Source organism: Gymnodraco acuticeps, unplaced genomic scaffold (genome assembly GCF_902827175.1).
Source record: "Gymnodraco acuticeps unplaced genomic scaffold, fGymAcu1.1, whole genome shotgun sequence".
NCBI lineage: Eukaryota > Metazoa > Chordata > Actinopteri > Perciformes > Bathydraconidae > Gymnodraco > Gymnodraco acuticeps.
The window spans coordinates 1,145,763-1,170,154 of record NW_022990358.1 but is presented as its reverse complement, the minus strand read 5'-3'; the positions used below and the strand labels follow the sequence as shown (position 1 = coordinate 1,170,154).

Here is a 24,392-nt window from a genome sequence, read left to right as displayed (position 1 = left end):
TGAGTGGCTTTGGGCTAAAGCAGGCAGCAGTTTCCAGCTATAAACACTGTACACCACCTGCTCAGCACTTAACGGCAGAAAGCACAGTTAGAAATCTAGTGAGCATAGTGGAGCATATAGCTCTTTAAGAGATATTTCCCTTAATACTTGGTTCAGACCAAACACAGCGCTTAAAAGGAAAAATGGACTTCCATTCATTGGTTAACTAAAAACGCAACTCAACTAGAAAAATGATGTTTGGACGTAACTGCTGGATTTGTTTGTGAGCAAAAACAGGTGATATACTGTATGTCATGGTTGTGGCCAAAATGAACTAGCAGGAATAAATAACTCAGAGGTCATCTGAAATATTGTCTTACCTTACAAAATATATATACAGTATTATAAGACACTTAAACTGAATGTTCCATACAGGCAAGAAGTATTAAAAAGAATCATATCCAAATATATAACATCTGCAGACAAATATACTTACTGAAACCAATCATTGATAATTTTTTTATGATGTGTCTTTCTAAATATTTTAGAGTAGTTTCTTTTATAGCAGGCAGCAGCACCATTGATAGACGTAACATGCCTCTCCCTCACCTCCCTGTTATCTCTCAGCCCTGCTCTCCTCCTTTCCTCCATCATAGACTGACCAACAGCATCATTCCAGGACTTCAATCAGTGTCCTCAGCATAACTGTCCTGCTGAAACAGACTTGCATAAGCAGAGAATCGGGGTCATGTTTTCAAAACAGTTGTTCTCAAGACTACTGGCAAGTTTCTGAACAATATGTCCAAACACGTTCATTTGTTTTCCCACAAATGTTCTCATCGGACTGATGAGTTATCACTGAGGTGCTGTCTGTGTTGAAAGCACTGCTTTTGTTTGGAGATCTCAGTCGTGTGTACCTGTTTTCTTAAAGCTGAGCTGCTGTTGTTCTTTTGTAACCTCCGCTCAGGTTACAGGTACAAATCAATACCACATCAACCTCCTCCTCAAACATAAATACATTTTTATTCCCCTGACGCACTGAGCCTGTTCCTCGCATAGAGCAGACTTTTTAGAATCCTTGAAAGACATTTCTAAAAGAATATGCATAAATTAACTGCATACATTAATTGCATGCATTAATCCCCACATGGGAACATTAGGACAAAGGAAGGCTTAGCACACTTCAAAGATCACGATGTATAGACACTGATGGAAGAGGTATAGGGTTCTTCCATAAATGTATAAGTTAATGTTGATCATAAACACACAAGCCTTGAATATAATGCAACAAACATCATAAAAGTGGCCCCTGTGGCTGTGTGAGCGTCGGCCCCAGAGCAGGCAGCCTCTGCCAATGCTGCTCTGAATGGTTGAGCACAGATTAAGGCAGAACAGTAGTGTTGAGGTTATCACGCTCACACGACCAAAATAGACGCAGAGCGGGTGAGACAGCGGGCAAGGCAGCCACGCTCGCAGTACAGTGTGATGTGCTTAGTGGAAGAACCGGGGAATAGTGCTGACGGGAACAGAAGAATGGAAAACAGAGCGGATGAACTCCCGCAGGAGAGAGCCTTTCTTTTAACTCGTGATTGACACATTTCCAAGGGATTAGCTGTTAAATGAATGCATTGATTGATGGTTAGGGTATCAACATATCCTCTTTAACACAACACCTTCCATCTATGTTTATCGTACAGTTAGTGCATATAAAAGGTCTTCGATGTAAGCAGTATTTGATGATCAAGGATACGCTGAGGTGGTTATTGTGTTGGTTAGATGTATTCCTTAAGTTAAATCAAAGAAATTGCGCAGAATAAAAAAACAAGTGCAGCATAAGCAACCTGAAACATAAGGGGAGCTGGTCTATACAAAATAAAAGCCAATGTGGGTAACACTTGAATGTGTGAATTAGTTTTTGCTGTTAAGAGAGGATATCACTAAAGTTCTACACTTACAGTATAGTGGCTCATTATTAGCTCATGTATTGTCTTACCAATAAAAACCCTACATTTCTGTGCTTGACAAATGTTGTTCAGCAGCTTAAATGATGAACAAGCATGTTTTAAAATCTTTAAAGGTAAACCAAATAAACAACATGTATTATATTGATTATAGATAAATGCTTTGTATTCGTAACAACTATTGTAAATCCATATCAGGAAGGATCTATATCTCTCATTGATGGTGTACACATCTGCAATAGGGAAAAGTAACTGAGGACTGACTCAAGTGCTGAGCATTGAGGCATTTACAGGACACTTTGTTTAAGCACACCAATGCTCTATTCACTTCTAAAAAGAAATATTTTGACTCCACAATTATTGGAAAGCGTTAGTGTCTTTACACCGTCTGATTTGTCATAGAAATGATGCATTCAAAGCATGATAGATTATAAAAGAACTAGGATTTTTTTTAATATGCAGGTCTCCCTTGAAAAAGAGATCTATGATCTCAAGGGACCAATCTGATTAAATAAAGGCTTGAAATTAAATGAAATGAAAAATATTCTATCCAGCAGTAAATGAAGAAGTTAAAATAAGCTCAAGCTTGACCAGCTAATACATCTAGAGACGATGGTTACACATGATTGCATCTATATTTATAATCTAATAATATACAACTTGTATTATAATATTAGACCCTGAAAGAGGCCATTCAGCATAACGACTTTTTCTTCCATAGTATATATTTACTGGTAAAAATGATGTTCTTCCATTAAGTACTTACTAGCACTCATTCATGCTTTACTGAGCGTATCGTGGAGGACAAACAATGGCCAGTTCTTTCCAGAGTTCCCTGTGTAACATTAATATATCACTACTTGATTGCTGCCTGTGTAAAGACCCCATTGATCGCCACCTGCCTTTTAATTAAGTCTCTGTCTATGTATTACTGTTGGGCCTCATTACCTAAATGTGCTGCTGCACATCCACCGCTTTTTATTTAGAGTAACAATAACCCGCCTTGGAGAGATCCGAGTTCATTTATAACACCGCTGAAATGATTCTCCATCTTCTCGTGCCGTCTGCTCTATACTAGTTTGCATTGTAGACATAGTTGCAGGTTGATGAGCTTCTCAGAGCGTACTGTATGCTGCCTGAAGCACTAAAATAATGCCGACACTATTTATGTTCATTCATTACTGATATTATATATCAACATGATAGCGCAAAGTGCATTACAGAGAAGTAAATTGTAATTTCTTCCAGCAAACTGCATTTCTTTTGGGGCAGAATTGCACTGAAGTTGTTTACCAGTGTAAATCAAATAATTCATATCCAGGTTTTATCTGCTTAGGCAAACATTGTCTTCTTTTTGTTGCTTGAGGAAAACATGAGACTTGCTAAATCCAGCATAACATGATAATATGACTTTTTTAAATCCAAGTCCAGCCTTAATTTTGTGATTAAGCAACATCAAGGGAGATCCAAAAAGGAGATTTACAAGTTGATGTTAAGCGGGAGAATACCAGATTTTCCTGGAAGCTGTTTCTCCAGCCTTCAATGTAATAGCCAGTGGTGGCTTTAATCCCCTCAAATTAGTCCCTCGTTAATCCTCGCTAACCTCAAACAGAGGTCACTCGTGTCCAATTTGAAGATGCATAAAGAACACTTTGTAATTGCGTGTCCCACAGCTTGACGATGAGTAATTCTCCTGCATGCTCACAACAGATTCAAAAAGTCAGACAGCCGACCGCACATACATGAACCTGACAGATAGCAGTGGAGTGAACACTTTAAAAGTTGAAGTGACACTTGTTGAACACTTCTGTGAACACATGGGGTGACTTCTGCTGTCCACTGTCATATAAACCCTGTTTATTGAAGTGCATGTAAACACACAATACTTTCCAGATTGATATCCAAATCCCCATCTAGTTGATACTGGACAGATGAATATATGGGAACAAGCCAAATGGGAATGAGCCCTGTGTTGGCGGGACATGACCAGCCTGTGACCCTGTGCCGCTATCACATCAAACCTTGGCTGTTTGTCGCTCCAATATTCGAGGATTATGCTGACCTGTGCCCCTGCCCCCTGTCAAATGTAAGCTTTATTCACTTAAATCAAAGCTCATATCTTGCGTTGGCAACAGAGAGTACTGGTTGTGCTTTTGGCTCTAAGTCAAAGCTACCTATGTCCTGTTATCATGCACAATTAAACACTTCCTAAGAAAAGTTCTGGTTATTCAATTGGTAACTTTACGGATGTTGTTGAGATATATCCACTCCTGTGTGTGTGGTTACAGAACCCCTTCATGACACGCAGGCACAATCGTACACATTAAAAAACACTGCCCCAAGAACAATAGAGATGTCAAATTATACAAGCCAGGCTAGACTTTTAAAACCGCACAGAACACAAGGATATGTAGTTCAAAGTCACAGTGACAATATGCTTTAGTGTATGTAGCAAGTACATCACTAACAGCTTGCTAAGATGTCATTTCTTCTACTTGAAAAGATTTAGTAAATTGGCGCAAACATCTTCAGTAAAGGAAATGTTTTGGTTTTATTCTTCTTACATTAAAATATTATTCAAAACAATGGCAGCCCTGTATTTTAATATTCTCTATTAACATGATGTGCTGCGTAGACACACTGCCTTGACCCTCTCTGTGACTTCAGTGCAACCTTTAAACGCTCAGGAAGATTATCCCATATGTGCATGTTTGAATTTGTACAATACATTGCTATATGGAGACAAAGTGTTTATCCTAGGGGAGAATATGTCAACAGTGGTAACCACTAAAACATCTCACTGTTTCAAATATTTACAATTCATCCTCAAACAACATAGTGAAGGTTCTCCTGTGTATAATCCGTTGACCCTCGCCACTGCTCTTAATAATAATAATAATATAAATAGACCACATGTAATACCTTGTGGCAACCTTCTGCCACAAGCAGACTTTTCAAAACTGCCCCTGAAATACAATCCAAAATAAATCCTTTATTGCGTTAATGAGTTTCTACATCTTTCCTCTCCGCCCTCGGTGACTCAGCTTGACCCAAAGGTCAAGGTTCTTTCTGCAACCTTCTCACATACGTCACCTTACTTTCCCTTAAAGCCTGCGCCCCACTTTTTTCAAAATCTCTATTGTTGTGTTTTTTCGATTACGCATTAGTTGAAAGAGGAAAGTGCAGACATGCAGTCGACACTTTTTCTATTTCTGCCTGCTGTGAATAATTTGCAATTCAAAGAAGGACCAAAGTGCTACTTCCTGTTTTCCGGTCTTGTTACAATCCTCCAAGATTGTATGCCTTTATTATGCCTTGCTCTTTGTTTTCGTCGTCCCTTTGCCTCTTGGACTCTCCTCTTATGTCCCATAATTATAATGAATGTAAAGACTCACACACCCAACAGAGGGACAGAGAGCTCTGCTAGGTTAAGAATAAAGATGTAGGCAGCAGAGGAGATACTGAGTGCATTGATACAGCCATCCTGTAAGCTAGCAGCTAATTTTAGCCTGTGAGGGCAGTGCACTGTCTCCCTGTGGATGGGTTGCCCCATAGAGGGATCTGAGCATCAGCCCAGCCTCTTGTTCTCTCATCTGTTCTCTGTATGGACACTGTCCTTTGTGCAGAAAGGTTACTGGACAGCCACAATAGACCGGGGTGGAGAGATGTGGATTCAAAGAGCTTTTAAAAGCACCTGGGGTTTAGGGTGGTTTTAATGGCAGATTTTGCATACAGATGGCAAAATAGGATCAAAATTATGCCAGAATACATGTCAGCGCAATTTGAAGTCCATGTCCTGGCTGGAGTGATTGCAATTGATGAGAGGAGGAAGTAAGTATCCCTCGCAATTTGGTCAAAAGTGGTCAGTGTTTTTTCAAATTCTGAAGTATATAAACCAGAAAAAATGTAACTGGGGAGACAAATAATGTTTTTTGCCTTTTAAGATAAGATACAAGATAATATGTACCAAATTGGGATCAATAAAGTACATCTTATCTAATATCTTATCTTAAAAGGCAAGTACGACCAAGGAATGGACCTAGAGTTAAACCTGCTATATTACAGAATAAATTGTGTTCAAAACAAGAAAGTACTGCTTATTTCAAGTAAAGTATTTCATGCTGGATGTGCTGTACATATACACATAATGTGTTACTTCAACCTTCTTTGCCTGTCTTTTCATTTTAGTTTATTTATAACCTCAAGACATCGATTTGTCTTCCATTAACCACTTTGATACTCTGTTCAAACAATTATCACTAGTGTAGAAAAACACACTTGAAATAAAAAGTTTACTATTTCTCATTGGGTGTGATTTATTTGAACCTCATGATTGTGTGTGGGGCCCATACCCTGAGGCCAATTAAATTGTCATTACACTTAAATTAAGTAGAATGGGCCAATTAAAGAAAATGGAAAGCAATAAACTTAAAAATAGGTACTAATTATTTGGACTCTTCCATTCAGCAAATTAGCAAATGGCGCAGGTTTATTATGCAAAACCCACCAATCACCAATTTTTTCTTTTCCATATTTAACTTTTTTTAGCAGGATAAATTGAGCAGGATTCAGTGTGCGGTGATTATGGAATAACTAACCTGGAAAGAGGTAATGGGTTTCTAATGCTAATGAGAATTAGTGCCACAGCCACAGTGAGTCAATTCTCCTCGCCCCGATTGGATGTGAATGAAACCGCCTCACATTGCGCATAATGCTTATTCACCCTGCTGATGACTTTCTATTCTCAAATGTCCTGCTCTGATGGAAGATCCACACGGGCTCACAGAATATAAACACACGTACCGGCTGATTATTCCAGATGTGTGCACTCCCTTTATCATTCAGTGTGTTATGCACTTCACTCGCTCTGCATTACCGACTCTGTGCTGCGTGTGTAGGTCCTCCACTGGTCAGTTTGTTTTGGAAAGCAGCCATGTTGAATTATGTAGCTCACACACATGCACTTGTAGCTATGTAATTCTCTTGTGGCCAAACACGCACACCATGCCCTCCATTTCAAAGGTGACTTTGTACTTTGGGGCTCTTTTTAATCTTTTTAAAGGGAATAATAAAATGTTATACCGGAAATACCAATACATGTTTCCAATGGATAATGAATGTGTGTGTGTGTGTGTGTGTGTGTGTGTGTGTGTGTGTGTGTGTGTGTGTGTGTGTGTGTGTGTGTGTGTGTGTGTGTGTGTGTGTGTGTGTGTGTGTGTGTGTGTGTGTGTGTGTGTGTGTGTGTGTGTGTGTGTGTGTGTGTGTGTGTGTGTGTGTGTGTGTGTGTGTGTGTGTGTGTGTGTGTGTGTGTGTGTGTGTGTGTGTGTGTGTGTGTGTGTGTGTGTGTGTGTGTGTGTGTGTGTGTGTGTGTGTGTGTGTGTGTGTGTGTGTGTGTGTGTGTGTGTGTGGTGTGTGTGTGTTGCCTAACCTGATGTATGATCGGAATATCAATGCACGTTTTCACTAAACAAAAGATTCTCAAGAGGTCTAACCGAGCTCTCTTTTCTCTCCGGCAGATTTTCCATATGACCTATGACCTGGCTAGTGCAGTGGTAAGAATATTTAATTTGATAGGGATGATGCTGCTTCTGTGTCACTGGGATGGCTGCCTCCAGTATCTGGTGCCTCTCCTCCAAGACTTCCCCCCTGACTGCTGGGTGTCCCTAAACGGTATGGTTGTAAGTATTACACACTTCTTCTATTTTGTTTGTTATTTTTGGCATTTGATGTAAGTGAAAGAGTCATTGTGCAATTCATAGCTACATACATTGATATGGTGCGAAAAGACTGAGGCTACAGCTGCAGGTCTCACGGAAAATTGTGAAAAACATGTACAGTAGAAGACATGGAAATGAAGAGTTAGGATTGTTCTTGTAATGCAGTGTAAAACTATTGAGTGGTAGTGCTGCAGTACAGTGTAAGAGCAGGCAAGTATAGTATTCTAAAATAACCACATTTGGCTGCTTATCTCACACTGTTGGGAGATTAATTGGTCAAACAGTGTGTTGTCACTTTAATGGTACAAGTAAAATGTTTGAGTGCCTTTATTAGTGTAGAGACACACAGGAATGTGGGAAGTAGAGGGGTATGAAAAGAAAAGGTTTTTAGGATGAAGACTAACCGATGTGTTTGCAGATATGACACTAATACAAATATACAGTTTATTATAATGACAGGAGTACTGATCAAAACAAATGCTGCAGTTGTATAGGTTTGTTTTACTTTGTTCTCTCCTGGTGTTTTTTTATATACAGTACTGTCAGACTCATTTGGAGCTGGAGTCTATAAATAGGATTTGTAGGTACATTAGGGACATTGTTGAAAGTAAATTATTGATCTGCCAACTGGCAAGAAACAGAGCCTGAAGAGGCAGTGAGACAGATGTAACCAAATGAATCTACAGTGCATGAATACCAGTGCCACTGTTACAGTAATGTGATGCATTTTATATTTATTCATAGCTTCAAAACATGATTTGCAGAAACTTCCTAATGTATATTTGATTGGCCTTTTTGTTTAAAATATCCCACCTTTCCTAAAATATTTGTTCAAGTAACTACTGGCTCATAATCTATGTGGATATCCAAACAGAACATACTATTTGGAAGTATTTTGAGACCGCCTTTCATCGATATTTCCTCATTTATTTCACGTGTTATTCCCACCTCCATATCTCTCTCTGAGTTGGGGTCAATCGGACTGTGATAGTCGTCTCAGAGCAATGTGATAGTGAGGAAGTGTGTGTATGGGCCCCCAAGGGATATGCTGATTGTGAATGCTCACCCGGGGAAATGTTCCCCCTCTCATGTCCCTCTCTCTGACTAACATTTCTGTACTCACACACATGCACATGGACTGCTCCGAGGCTTCTGACTGGAGGTGCAAATGTCAGCTTTCCTCAACATCACAACCCATAAACAACTCATATTTGTACTTTAAGGCAATGAGTTGCCCAAGTGAGCCCAATACCACCTAGCATGTGTTACTCATCCTAAACAGATACTAGCCTTCTCTGTGTTCTTCTTCTCAGTGATACAAATTCTCACTATTCATCCTTGCCGAATGTTTTTTTTCACAAAGCAGCTACTTTTTAAACCTTTCCATGATAAACATTGCTCCTTTTTTTACCAGTGAGTTTAATTAGAAACGACTCCTTGCACTTGTGTTGCACACTGATCCCCTAGCTCAGTATGAACTCCCCTTGTTGTATGCAAATCAATACGAAATGGGAGTTGTGAGTAAGGCTTATTTGCTGCCCCCCCCCTAAATCTATAGTCATAGCTGGGGATTATGGCCTCTGAAACACAGAGCTCATACAGTAGGTGAGTTAAAATAGCTGTAACTGGTCAAATGAAACCAGAATAATTTGTGTGAAGTCTGTCGAGACTACTTTACAGAAAAGTCTCCCAGCTCCTCAGATATAAAGTCTCTAGTGACAGTTTCTCTCTGCAGCTGCAGACTAGCACACCTATATATAGCACCTCACACAGTCCCTGTGTTCAGGAGTCTGAAGGGGAAATAATGCTTTCAAATCTCAGCAGTTTCGCAACTTTTTGGATTAGGATTACCATATATTTCATGAATCTAGTCGAATCTTTTCTGCTTTTGATATTCAGGTAAAAAGATTGTGATAGTATTGACTACACAAAAGGATAAATCGATGAATTATTAGTCAATAGACAGAACATGAATCTTCTAAAGGCGAACAAAGAAAAGTTTCAGTTTTTTTCTTCACATTGAACAATATATTTTTGGTCAGTTACTCAAACAAACAATCCATTTAAATAGCTTCCTCAGACTGTAATCAAATGCAGACTGAATATAACATGATGAATAAATCATTTTGAGAGGATTACTGCCTGCACAATAAAATGCTACATCGTAAGAATATGGAGAGAAATAGGACTCAATATCGATGACAAATGCCGGTTTTGTTATTTTACATTATGCAAATAACCTAACTCTTATTGTTTTCCATATATACATATATTTTTCCATCTTTAATATTTCACTATACATACAAAAATGATTGAATTAGTAAACTAAGCTAAAACTGAATATTAAACCTAACACAAGGGTGCTTTTTAATTTAAATACTCATGGGAAATGCAGGTCACAATTGTAATTTTACACAAAAATCACACAGAAATTGAATAAAAAACTACAGAAGGCAATTACTAATTACATTGTTGTACTTATACAGTATGTTGGACTTAATTGTGCAGAACAAAATTAATTTAAAAAAAAGAATTGTGGAAAACAATCGACTGTTGCAGCCCTTAATGAGGCATATTGGAGGAAAGATCTTTTCATATGTGATTGTCAGCCGCTAACACTGACTCTGATTTGGTAGAATGAGCAATTAGTGGAATCTCTTCCCTGTGGATCCTCCCAGAAGAAGAGGCCGCTGTGCTGACTGCGGTCTGGCAAATCCAAAGTGAAAAGCCCCGTCCACATGTGGGATCCCTCTCCCCTCACCATCACAATGCATTAGAGTTCATAAGCTGGGAATCTTGATGAAATATCTCCCCTTCTGTTTGAATACACAATGACATTATTTAGGTGAACGTTGACTTCAAAAGGTCGTGTCTCATCTGCTCAAGAATGCCTGCTTGAAATTCAGATTGCATCATGTTTTGTTTCTGTCGTTGGCTTGGTACCTTCTGTCTCCAGCTGTGAGAAGGACTGCAGATACTGCTGAGTGGTGCGGCACAGAGTGTACGGCTCTTATCTCCTTTACTAATGGCCTGAGAGTAGCTGCTTACTCTTTAGAGGCTGCATTTTCTCAAACACCAGACAAGATAGTGCCGCTGTCGCTGTGTTGGCTCGTGTGATGGGATGTTACTTTTGTCTGCATGTACAGTGTAAAGATATGTGAGTAGGAACATGGGGCCACATGTGTGTGTTGTCAAGGTTTTGTGTTATAGAGACAGGGAGCTGAAAAAATAGCCTGCTAAGGATTCATTTCTCAGAGAGATTTACTGGCAGACAGACTGTAGGTTGAAGGACAAACAGAAAGTCTTGGCCTCACCGTGCGTACCACCCTCCAGTCTCTCCTCTATCCCTGCCCACCCACTGGTTTCACATCTCTTTCTTCCCAGACCTCTGTATGTGTCACTTCCAATAGTCAGGCTCAGTCAAGAGTTTATTCATTAATCAAACTTTTTCTTTTTTATACCTCTCCTCTCTCATTTCCCACACTTCCCTAGACACGATAAGATGAGGGTTTCATTGGCATTACAATTCTAAGCATATATTTCCCTAACATGGCTCCCTTGGTTTATCATTTGGTGCAGAAAACCTCTGGTTAACGGTGTCTAATGTATTATTGGCTCCCATGAAGATTAAATTAACCTCTTGCAAGGGTGGAAAGTAACTATGTATGTTTACTCAAGTACCACACTTAAGTACTATTTGACCTTATTGTACTTAAAGGTGGGGTAGGTAAGTTTGAGAAACCGGCTCGAGATACACTTTTTGTTATATTCCATGGAATGCCCTTAACATCCCGATAGCAATGAATATCTATATATTATATAAGTGCTTTGACAAAAAAACCATTAAAAAATGTCATCTGTGGAAGCCGTAGTATTGTAAAAAGCACGACCAATCATGTTAGCCGGCCCGGCTAAAATAACTGGATGGCCTACCTGCCAGTCAGCCTTCACAAACGTATCTCGTGCCCTCATTGGTCATGTGCGCGTTTGTGTGTGTTGGAGGAGGGGCTCTGTAAGGAAGTGGCAGATGTTCTCCGGTTGTGTATTTTCAAATTCTAGCGATCTCGAGCTGGTTTCTCCGAAATTACCTACCCCACCTTTAACTTGAGTATTACAGTATATGTGGGGAAAACTTCTGAAGCAATTGGAAACAGGACTCAGAGAGACACGAGGAGAGCTGGAGCTTTGATGGCAAACACTGACGGTTTATTTGGAGCTTCAGCCGGAGAATTCACAAGACATGTCACGGGCCACGAGTTGACCACAGAGTAGAGATGCCAAATCAATTATGACGAACTCTACTTCTGGTAGGAGGTTTTAACTAGTTTGCGGAGGGTAATCAACATTCTTCAATAGATAGACTAAACAGCTGGGGACACTGAATTACTTGTCGTTGTCGGTTATGGCTCGGGGTCATCTACTTCCAGAGAAGGATGTGTTCCAGGTGTCCCACAACAATGACTATCTCTGACCGAGAGTTGCCCTTTCATAAACTGGTAACAACAACAAAATTCTAGGGCAGCCCCTCCTTAAGGGAGATAGCGGCTGTCCAAGGTCAGAGGACATGCAGGGCAAATTATTCACTGACAGTATATTATGTTAATTTATACTTCTGCTCCAATACATTTCTGACATATTGTACTTTTTACTCACTACACTTATGTAACACTCGTAGTAGGCTACTAGTTACTTGTGACATATAAAAAAAACATGATACACGTGATAAGTTAATATGAAGCACTGTACTACCAATTTAAAACGACAACCCAGTATACTTATAAGTATATACAATTGGCTCCAAATTGACAACCTACAACATTAAAATGTATTTCTTAGTGATAAAAACAGGATAGTACAATGATAATCTAATACTGTGAAAAGAGCCATGCTGCAATCTGAGTACTTTCACTTTAATATTACAAGTACTTAAAGCTGATATTACTTCTGTACTTCTTGTTAAGTCACATTTTCAGAATTCTTACTTGTAATTGAGAATGTTCAGACTATAGTAATTCTCGCTGCTTGACTGTGAGTTTTGAATATTTAGAAATATGGGAGTGTTTCCACCTAAATTGTAAAGATGTCAAGCATGGCTGCTAAGAACAGTTTAAAAGGCACATTTGACAAAATCACTATTGTTATACGTGGAAGCTTTTATCATCTGGCAGCTTCTTGATACCAGACATATTACAGGCTGCTTTTGTGATCGAGGGTGTGCTAATCAGAGAAAGTGGTCCCTGCATACTTGGTTGCACATGATTGAACAGCAACAGAAAAAGAAGAAGTCACCTCACTCCTTAGAATGTCACTGTTGTTGTTGTTGTTGTTGCAGACATTTATTTATTACCCTTGAGAGAAAGCAAAAAGAAAGGGTTCAGAGCAAGGGGACAACTTGAAATTATATATTGTGAAATAAATTAAATATAAAGGGTAGTAAACACATCACGAAGCACATAATAACATGTTGGAGAGCCCCTGAATAAATACTGCCTAACCTACAAATAGAGGCGAAATGAATTGATTAAGAGATTAGTTGATCGACATACATTTAATTGGGAAGTATTTTAGGCAAGTTCATCAGTTCAAGCCTCTCAGATGTGTTGCTGTTTTTGTTTTGTGGGAAAGTTAGCAGGATAGTTTGGGATTTTGAACAAAACAAGAACTTGCTTAGGTTATTGCTTTGGTCATTTATCACTCTGCTCTGACAATTCATATACAGAAATGAATCCACATAATCCTTTAGAAATCCTAAATTGCAACACTATAACTATTACCAATCCGAACGTTCAAAGATCCCTGAATAAACAAAACAAACATAAAAAGGAAAATCTTTGGCATGCCAGAGCCCTGTACTACGAAGCTGGTTCAACCTAACCTGGATATGTTTGAGTTAGCCGGTTAGCCTAATCCAAATCATACGCGCTCTCGCTAAACAGTCCTACGACACGGGTTATCAAGTGGATCGCTCAAGCCAGCCGTGCCCTATCTAGTTAGGTGCGCGTTCACATGAAAGGGATGGTATTTGGAGCATTCGACCAATCACAAACATGGAGAAGCGTACTGACAGCGCAGCGTCATACTTCCTGAATGAAAAGTCAACTATAATATTAGACATATGAAGAAGTTAAACTTTAAACATCCATGACTTAAACACTTGATCCAGGATAAAAGCCACATAGTTGCACCTGCAAGGTGAATACAGCTGGTAAAAGAACAAGTGTTTGAATGCGTACATTAACAGGTTTATGATATCACTGCCCCGTCTAAAACACGATCTGACTTTAATTACATTTGACTCGAGTGTTTCGTCAACTTAATGTGTTGCTTAAAATAATACTTCTGCATACAGTATGTGACACTGTGAGTGTTGCACGGCCAGATACGGCTCAGCTGACTCAGATAAGGAGATATACGATACATTATGATGTGATATGCCGGGGACTGCACGTAATGTTACTCTGATCCGGTTACTTATGTTGTGGCAGATATTTAAGTAAGCTTTCTTAACGCTAATGTTATAATAGTCAGATTGCTCTGAAGATGGGAGGTGATATTCTATTAATGTTCACGTTCACAGAGTCGGTGATCTTTGCCGGCCGTCTTTCCTGCAACGGCAGCTTTTATGTATTTCCTTTCTCCTGTAATATGACTTGATCGCTTTAAACTCCGCACACTGAGCTCTGATTGGTCAGCAGATGGTGCTTTCACTGACTTGATCTCTTAGCCTGCAACCTAACCTGCTCCGGCCGCAGGTTAGCCGCACAGCATAAGTTACCATGGAGATCTAGCCTGCTAAAAAGAGAACCAGCTTCGTAGGACCGGAAACCCCGAGTTTTCCCTGAAGTTAGCCGGCTAAGCGAAAATCCTGCTTCGTAGTATACCCCCCAGGTCCAAGAAGGCTCCATCATTAGGACTACTGAGGGTCTTGAACACAAGACGAAGAGAAGAACAACCTTCACACTGAGCTGCACCACTGTGATTGTTTTCCTGCCAACGTACAGTTTGGTGCTCGCTCAGGCCAGCAGACCCCTGCACTTCCTTGCTAATGTGTTCAAAGACTGTTGCGCCTTATGTGTCCTCCCAGGGAGAACAGCTTGTAGTGTGATTACGTAATTGAAAAATGAATATTGTGCGTCACATCTTTTTTTTTTTTTCTCTCCAAAACACGGGACAGCTTGCCGAGTTATGTGATTGAGTAATTAGGACCAGTTAATGCGGATGTTTGCGCACGCTTGTTCTTTCTAAGTAAGGATTTAAAAATACACGCGAGGGGGGCATTTACCTGGAATCACACAGGAAAACACATTAAAGGAAATGTAATTTATTTAGCTTTTAATGACAAGTTAAGCTGCAGAGGAACTAGGATAGCTAATAAACAAATGTGCATCTGTCCTTAATCTCTAATCGTTGTAATTTTCCCTGTGAGCACTGGTGCTGATGAGATGTTGAATCCTGTCCTTAGCCGCTTTACTTCCTGTTGGGCTCATAGTTACTTGTTGTATCAATAACAATCACTGCTGTGGGTGACGCAACACTGGGACGATGATGAAGCATTGATTGCCTTCCCCGTCACATAACTGGTCACATCCTTTTTGACGGGACTGTTGGAGCCACCATGTTGTGACGAAATGCTCCCAAGTTGTAAAACCCAACAAGCACAGTCAAACACGGTCTAACTATTGAGATGTTTATAATACTTATGATCAGTTTAAAAAAATGCATGTGATAATAAAGTCTGAACTCACTCTAAGGGTGTACTTCTAAACATGAGATGAATATGCAGTATTTGATGTCACTCGTTTTGCTACGTCCAGAGTCTAATTATATTTAGAAACTCTGATAAACTGAATACATCTTCTGTTAGCCACATTTATTTAACTCCTGGGGATTGTAGAGAATAGGAAAAAAGTAGAAGCTGCATTTGCTGGTGTTAATACTGCAAAGACTCACTCTTCTCAAAGAACAGAGGCCAGCAAGAAATAACAGTTAGACAATGTGTGTACAGTATCTGGGAGAGTTCTTCACACGTTAAACATACTGTGAGAAATGACATGTTTATGTCAGTCTGTTGAAGAACTCCATAAACCAATGAAAGAAATAAAGTACTGTACTCTGCTGCTAAAATCATGATGCAGTGCACCAGACCTGGGGGGTATACTACGAAGCAGGATTTTCGCTTAGCCGGCTAAATTCAGGGAAAACTCCGGCTTTCCGGTCCTACGAAGCTGGTTCTCTTTTTAGCAGGCTAGATCTCCATGGTAACTTATGCTTAGCGGCTAACCTGGTACGGAGCAGGTTAGGTTGCAGGCTAAGAGCTCAACTCAGTGAAAGCACTGCCTGCTGAACAATCAGAGCTCAGTGTGCGGAGTTTAAAGCGATCAAGTCATATTACAGGAGAAAGGAAATACAGAAAAACTGCCGTTGCAGGAAAGACGGCCGGCAAAAATCACCGACTATGTGAACGTGAACATTAATAGAATATCACCTCCCATCTTCAGAGCAATCTGACTATTATAACATTAGCGTTAAGAAAGCTTACTTAAATATCTGCCACAACATAAGTAACCGGATCAGAGTAACATTAAGTACAGTCCGCGGCATATCACTTCATAATGTATCATATATCTCCTTATCTGAGTCAGCTGAGCCCTATCTGGCCGTGCAACACTCACAGTGTCACATACTGTATGCAGAAGTATTATTTTAAGCAACACATTAAGTTGACGAAACACTCGAGACAAATGTAATTAAAGTCAGATCGTGTTTTAGACGGGGCAGTGATATCATAAACCTGTTAATGTACGCATTCAAACACGTTTTCTTTTGCCAGCTGTATTCACCTTGCAGGTGCAGCTCTGTGGCTTTGATTCTGGATCAAGTGTTTAAGTCATGGATGTTTAAAGTTTAACTTCTTCATTTTTGACTAGTATTATAGTTGACTTTTCATTCAGGAAGTATGACGCTGCGCTGTCAGTGCGCTTCTCCATGTTTGTGATTGGTCGAATGCTCCAAATACCACCCCTTTCATGTGAACGCGCACCTAACTAGATAGGACACGGCTGGCTTGAGCGATCCACTTGATAACCAGCGTCGTAGTACAGTTTAGTGAGAGCGCGTATGTTTTTGGATTAGGCCAACCGGCTAATTCAAACATATCCAGGTTAGGTTGAACCAGCTTCGTAGTATAGGCCCCTGCTCTTAGTCACTTTCTGTAATTGAAGGAAAAATACAAACTCAAGGATTCAAACTAGTAATAATGCGGACGTCATTGCTGCATCATTCTTCGTCACTAAAGATCTCTTTGGTTCTCTCTCTCTGTCTGATAACAAAACCTGCTTGGGAAATGTTAGGACATGTAACACCTGCTTCCTCGATATATTGAATCACAGACAGGATTTATTTTGAGTTCAATTGGCTTTGATTCAGCAACCATTTGATACAATTTCTAGTCTTATACAAACCCTTTACAATGTCTCCTGTGTTAACAATGCTGCCTTACTATCATTTTGACAACATATTCCTCATGCTCCATTTTGAATGAATACCTTCTGAATCAATAACCTCGTAAAAACTAATAACCATGTTTTTTAGGAAACTACAATATCAACCAACAATTTGTATCCGTTTATTTCTAAATTGACACAGCATCAATGTCTCACCTGTTGAAATATAAGCTAATATAATTGTGGTATTAAATGTTATTTTTGTGTTGAATTTGAAAAGATTGCCATTTTCAAATAGCAAGAGCTACACTTTGTAGATGTAACTTTTACAATTGCTTTTAATGTATCGCACCACTAAATGTATTGATACATTTGACCTCAAGCAGTTCATTTCAGAACTGCTGACAGTATCATACGGTTTGGTCTGTTAAGATATCAAAACGTGTTTATTTTCAGACATCACTTAGCAGATCTTGTCTAATCAAATTTCATCCAGACACTTCATCTTTCACAACACTATGAACTACTGACACCAACACCTCCCTGTTATCAATTGCTCACAACTAATTCATAATAGGTAGTGACTCCTTATCAATTCACATATATATCCATTCTTTAAACAAGCAGGCAAGTAACTGTGGCAGATGGAAAACATGGTTGACATTTCACTGGGAGATTTCACCTGCTCCTTTTAGATTTCCTTAAAAAAAAGATGTGCTGTAATGTGTCCCACAATAGCGCTTTCATCTTATGCTCTATATAAGCAAACACCAGAAATGTGACACACAGAGCAACAAGATGTAACCTCAATTCCCAAGCCCTATATACACTATACTACGATGGGATTATATGACACGCTCATGCCGGGTTGACAATCACCCAACACATAGAAGGACACATAGGTCAAACGTGAAGTGAGTCACCTGGGCTTATCCGTTTTCATCTGGGAAAAACTATAATTCTCTGCTTTTCCATATGCCAACACAGACATCCTGCTGTGTTGCCCACCATCTCAACCACATGCTAAATGTACACATGAAAGACACCTAAGGCTCATGGCCGCACACATGGCATTTGTGCCCCTTACAAGGTTGGGTGGGTTTGTCCTTTGTGTGTAAATAGATTGTTCAGTGTGTTGTGTGCCAGTAAAACACAACACTCGCTACAATACTCCTCCTTTCGGTTTATATTGTGAAAAAAAAAACTGTGGATATTTTTATAGAGATAGTAGTTTGAACCCTACAGTGTTAATAAAATTGCCAACCGGACTGTTTGTTATTAAAGCTGGCAAGTGTAATTATCACATATTTTGTAATCAGTCTTTGGAAGAATAAACTAATCAGCATAGAGATGAGAATTGGTGAGTCATCCAGGCCAGATGATTAGCTGTAAATGTTCTCATTCATCCCAGTTGATGAACAGCGTGGAGTCGAGCAGAAATGCCGTGACAAAAGGAGGCACCAGCGTGTGCTATATTACAGTGTGGCATGTGGAACTATGTCAGCCAGCGAAAAAAGACGGGGATTAGTTCCTTTTTTCTCGAGGTTTCATATTTCTTTCACTGTTTTGGGTGAGATATGACTTCTGTACGGAGCGCCTCCTCAGCATCATTTTGTTCACAGGAGGTGAGGTTATTGGAGGAGTCAGCATCTTGTCTGAGAGAGGTGTCACATTTGTCTCCAGATAGGAAGTCACAGGGATTACAAATGTAACCTCGATAGGCCTGTTTTGGTTGCTAACGATGTCTCCGGGAAAAGAAAAAGGCATACGTTTGACGTGTACTGTATTAATGAGGAGTCTAAATCCTGCTCTGACTCCGAGACAATACTTTTCCTGAGGCTAAGACTAAGAAAAAGTCTGGAAAACAAAAAGCAATGAATTATTTATGTACTATTTGAAGTACATACAAAGCACCTCAGTTGGAAATCAGGGTTCATTATATTTTCATTGCATAGTAAAGAAGCAAAAGTCCTCTTTTCAATTCTCACATACTTACACAAAGACCAGGTACGCTCACTTAGTACATGTCCATCCCTCATAATAAATACTTCACTCTCCGTCTAGCATTTCGTCAAAAACTAATGAGCGATAAGTGGAGTCATAGAAGCTGATCTCGAGCGGCAGAATAGCACTTTTATCCGGCTGCGTCTCGGCGTGTTTCCCAGTCGGTAGCGACCGATCAGGTTCTTTTCAAACATCTTACTCTGAGTAATGAGACAAGTCCACGAAGAATTGGCTTCTGATAAACACAGCTGGACACATTATTGGATAGAGGCCTCATGAACCGACTGGAGATGAAGACTACTCGTCAAAGCCGCACAAGACGACGTTCTCACTTTGAGCGGGGAACACATGCGGTGAACGTTAAGAGGAATCACCCTCACCCAGCAATTCCCTTCGTTTGTAGTAAAGAGTATTAGTGACTCACTACTATGCATTTTCCTCTAGGAAGACAGTTGTTACATGACTGTCTGCTTCATGTGTGTGTGGTACTGTACCTTATTATTTCTGTTCCCCTGCCTCCAATGAACTGAATCCTCCTTACAACACTTATAAATATCAAACCTGAGAGCGAAAGAGGGGGAACAACGATATTTTTCGGAGTCCCTCGCTGTGGTGGTTGCCCAGAGCTTTAAGGGAAACAATTTCTCCGACATGTGTAAATAATGCAAGTTATTTTGGAGTACTTGCAAACATGAGCTGTTTCGCTCCCTTTGGCAAATGGGAAACAAATAAAGCCAGGTCCAGGCAAAGAGGGTATTGAAAGAAGAGAGGAAGAAAAAAGACAGGTAGAAAGTTCAGCCACCCAGCGAGGGCATTAGCTGTGAGGCATGAAGAGTGTGTATGGCACAGTGTTTGATAGAGATTCAGTGATACATCAAAGGAAAGTCGATCCATTCTTCCTGCTGGAGAGCCTTCCTCCCCTGCCTTGCCTTGCAGTAACTCCCCCACCCCCCTCTCTGTCTCTCCCTTTCTCCCCCCTTTTTGCCTCTGTCTCTTTCTTCGACCTTGCAGAACGTTTCCTGGGGTAAGCAGTACTCTTATGCCCTCTTCAAAGCCATGAGCCACATGCTGTGCATCGGGTATGGCGCCCGGGCCCCGGTCAGCATGTCCGACCTGTGGATCACCATGCTGAGTATGATCGTAGGAGCCACGTGCTACGCCATGTTTGTGGGCCACGCCACAGCTCTGATTCAATCACTGGACTCATCGCGCAGGCAATACCAGGAGAAGGTAAGCACCAAACAGTCATGTTATACCATGAAACACCTGATATGTGAACAAGATTGGGTTTATATGATATTGGATGTACTCGGAGGCGGTACGGTAAGTGTGTCACTTCCAGGTCTCCTGTTTGTCTGTGCTGCTGCATGTTTGTGCTGTTTATAGCTTACAGTATATTAGCCTAACTAAAGTTGACATTGCCCTTGGTCATGGCAGGAACTTCACCTTGTACATCCAATCACACATTTCTAAAGTTCAAGCACTCATAAATCTCCTTCTCTTAGCGGCTCTGGATAAATCCACAGTTGTTAACTCTCTTTTTGGTTTTGCTAATGGTAGCTAACGTAGCATCTCTGTATATATCCAATCTTTATTCCAGACTCAAGGTCCATATCACATAAAAAAGACAAAACACACATCAATAAATAAGATAAAAAGCTAAACACAAAACAGATAAAAACAAACAAATAAAAACATAAAATCAGTCCAATCACAGCGAGCCACAAATGCTCACTGTCTAGGCTGTTGCGCCAATGTCTCCAAATCATGGAAGAGAACCGAGTAGAACTCTTCACAGGGTTAATTAAAATCGAGATAACATGATTGTCCGAGTCTTCTAGGCGACACATGAATTTGTACATTAACTTTCTTTAAGGGCTTGACAAGTAGGTACCCCCAAGTTAACAAACAGCTGGCTGGCACTGTGCCATCTTGGTACCCTCAGCAGCAACCGTAAAGCATCAATGTATGCAACTTTTAGTTTGTGCATGCTTCTAGCCGTGTAGTTACTCCACAGGTGAGCCTTGTAGTTACTCCACAGCTGAGCCGTGTAGTTACTCCACAGGTGAGCCTTGTAGTTACTCCACAGGTGAGCCGTGTACAATGGTGTACAGAAAGCTTTAAAAAGTGATACCTTGACATCCATAGAGCACTTGTGAAACTTCCGCATTAATATGTTTGCCTGGGCATACAGTTTGCAGCGTTGTCTATGGATGTCTTTGTCATCTGTGAGATCATCAGAGATATAATGACCAAGGTACTTCATCTCACTGCACACAAGTAGAATGTTGCTACTGAGAATCAAATTAGGAAATACAGCCTTTTTATCCTCTTTACTTCGCACAATCATGATGCTACCCTTCTTGGCGTTATACTTAATATTAAAATCAATGCCATACTGGGAACAAGTCCTCAGAAGCTGTTGTAAGCCAGCACTGCATGGGGAGAAGATGATTAAATCATCTGCGTACATAAGGTGGTTGACAACAGTAGCTCCGATGACACAGCCAGTTTTACACAAGTTCAGTTTCCTCGACAGATCGTCCATGTACAGATTAAACAACAAAGGAGATCAAATCCCACCTTGCTTGACCCCATTACCAACATAAAAATGTTCAGAAATTGCCCCACTTCACCTGCATAGTCTGATGTGCATACCAAAAGGCTAAGATCCTTATTATGTACTTGGGTACCACTCTTTGGCACATTTTGTCAAATAATTTGTAATGATTCAGTCTATCAAATGCCCTGGAAGCATCAATAAAACACAGAAACATGGTGGAATTATGGCTTCTATATTTTGCTATAATGTCTTTTAAAGCAAAAATACACATATCTGTGCCATGTTTTCTTTTAAAACCGAACTGGTTGTCAGCTGTGGTAATATACCTTTCCAGCCTATCCAACAGAATTTTCTCCAACACTTTGGAGAGAATGCTAGCTAAAGCAATGGGTCTGTAATTATCAATGCCATTAATCTTCCCAGCTTTATCCTTGATGACTGGCACAAGTAGCACAGATAACATGGAATCTGGTAAGACACCATGATTAAGGAAACCAGTAAGACACAGAGCAAGAAGAGGAGCAAGCTTAAGACTGGCATGTTGTAAGTGTTCAGCTGAGATGAGATCCGGGCCACAAGCTTTGTTATTTTCTAGATTCATTATAGTGTTGTAGACTTCCTCTGATCTAACTGTAACATTTTCAGTGGAGTCAACCTTTTCAACCACAAATGCATCACTCTTAACACCGTTGAACAACTCATAATAGTGTTGTCGCCACAGTTCAGCGATGCTGCCTGACCCACACACTCCTTCAATGGAAGACGGTAAGGGAGTCTTACAGCTGTTTATGACTTTGACCTCTTTCCAGAAATCATAGCAACTATTGTTGCGCAGCTTTCTGGCAAGTGAGTCAGCCCTCATTGTGTCCTCATTTTTTTTAATGAACCGGACAGCATACTTATACTTGGCATTCGTGGCCTGTATAAACAAAGACCCCTGTCTCGGCCTTCCTGATTCGGCCCACAATTTAAAAGCATCTCTAGCAGCAGTGTGTAGCTCAGACACATGTTCATTCCATCCAGGTTTTATACTATGCTCCTTTTTCTTACTGTTGTAAAAACCCTTACTTGAGGCATTTAACACATCAATAATAAGATCATATGTAAAACATAGATCACTACCATGCTGCGCATTTTTACAGTTGGTGTCACTGCACAGCATTGCTTCTCTAGGAATTACAACCAAGTCTAATGATTTGTCAGTGAGTGAGGTATAGTGATTAATATCCTTCTCACTTAACTTTGACCAATCCAGCCTCCCTGTGTATGTTTTATTGTCATCAACAGATAGCACCGGAATATTTTCAACATTTAGGGTCAATACAAAAGGAATGTGATCTGTGGTGGCCAACTCATAACAAATGTCAATGTTGTCCAGAGAAGCATGTGCATCAGCTGTGCATATACAGTGATCTAGCCATGACATAGTATGCCATGCTTCACTAATATATGTAAAGCTTTTCTCAGGTAGAAGAGATTTACTTGACAGTATGAGATTATTATCATTACAAAAATGCAGTAAACATTTGCCAAACAGAGATTTATCATCTGAAATGTCAGCATTCAAGTCCCCCACTACTCACTACTTGATCTCTATCAGTGTTTCTCACAGATATGAAATATACTTGGGCGGGTGGTGGCAGCGGGCGGGGGGGGGGGGGGGGGGGGGGGGGGGGTGCGTGAAAAAAACAAAGGTTTTAACAACATGCTTATTTATTGACTTTTCATTCTCCAACGCCTGTGTGTATGGGAACGCCTCTGGTGCTGGTCCATTAACTGCCAGTGTTTCCCACAGAATCTGAAATATACCTTGGGGGGGTGGTGGTAGCGGGGGGGGGGGGGGGGGGGGTTGAGGTGACGTGCAACAACATTAACATTAACCTTTCTGTTGGTCGCTTGTTAGCAGACCCTTCACGCGATGGCAGAGCGAACAGGTACAGGCAGGGCCCATAATGATAGCCCTATAGTTTAAAATCTAACTACCCCGCACATGAACATATGGAAATGGGTTACTATTTTAAAAAAATTATGTATTTATTAATGTATTTAGGAACCTATCCATGTGATTTTTAGTGGGGGTGGACCTCAAATCCTCTAGGGGGGTCCAGGGGCATGCCCCCCCGGTAAGATTTTATTTTTTATTTTGGAGTTAAATGCATCAATCTGGTGCATTTTGAGGGGAAAATAAAGAGACTAGATCTATGGAAACACCTATATTAAACAGAACTGTATACATTTCAATAATCATAAAATCAAGGCCATAACCAATAACATACCTTTTCCAATATGAAAAAAACACTGAAACTTGTTAATTTATTTTTGGTTCATTTATAGTTGTGAGTGTGTCTGAGCTCCTGAATCAGCCTCTCCTGTCTCCCTCCTCTCCCCCCTCTCCATCCTCTCCCCCTGCTCCTCTTTGAGGCAGCAGCAAAGACTAGTTTTCTCTCAACAAGTTTTAAAAGTGTATCTTACCTTTTTTCACCTAGTTAACTTTTTATTTATTTATTCATGCATATTTTACTAATCACATTACATTTCATTTAGCTGACGCTTTTATCCAAAGCGACTTATAATGACCGATTACAGGACATTCTCCCTGGAGTAACTAAGGGCTAAGTGCCTTACTCAAGGGCACACTAGTGGTGGTGTTCCTGGCGGGATTTGAACTCACAGCCTTCCGATCTTCAGCCCACCTCACTATCATTAGACCAATCACTACCCTCTC

At 40.3% G+C, this 24,392-nt stretch overlaps 1 protein-coding gene across 1 annotated transcript in view; it reads left to right on the top strand.

Annotated features, from left to right (window-relative positions):
* Positions 1-24,392, top strand: part of LOC117551303 (potassium/sodium hyperpolarization-activated cyclic nucleotide-gated channel 1) — a 77,822-nt gene that overhangs the window by 21,750 nt on the left and 31,680 nt on the right. The window contains exons 3-4 of the mRNA XM_034224131.1: positions 7,457-7,618; positions 20,116-20,334. Of these exons, the coding sequence (XP_034080022.1) occupies positions 7,457-7,618; positions 20,116-20,334 (381 nt within the window). The remainder of the gene's footprint in view (positions 1-7,456; positions 7,619-20,115; positions 20,335-24,392) is intronic.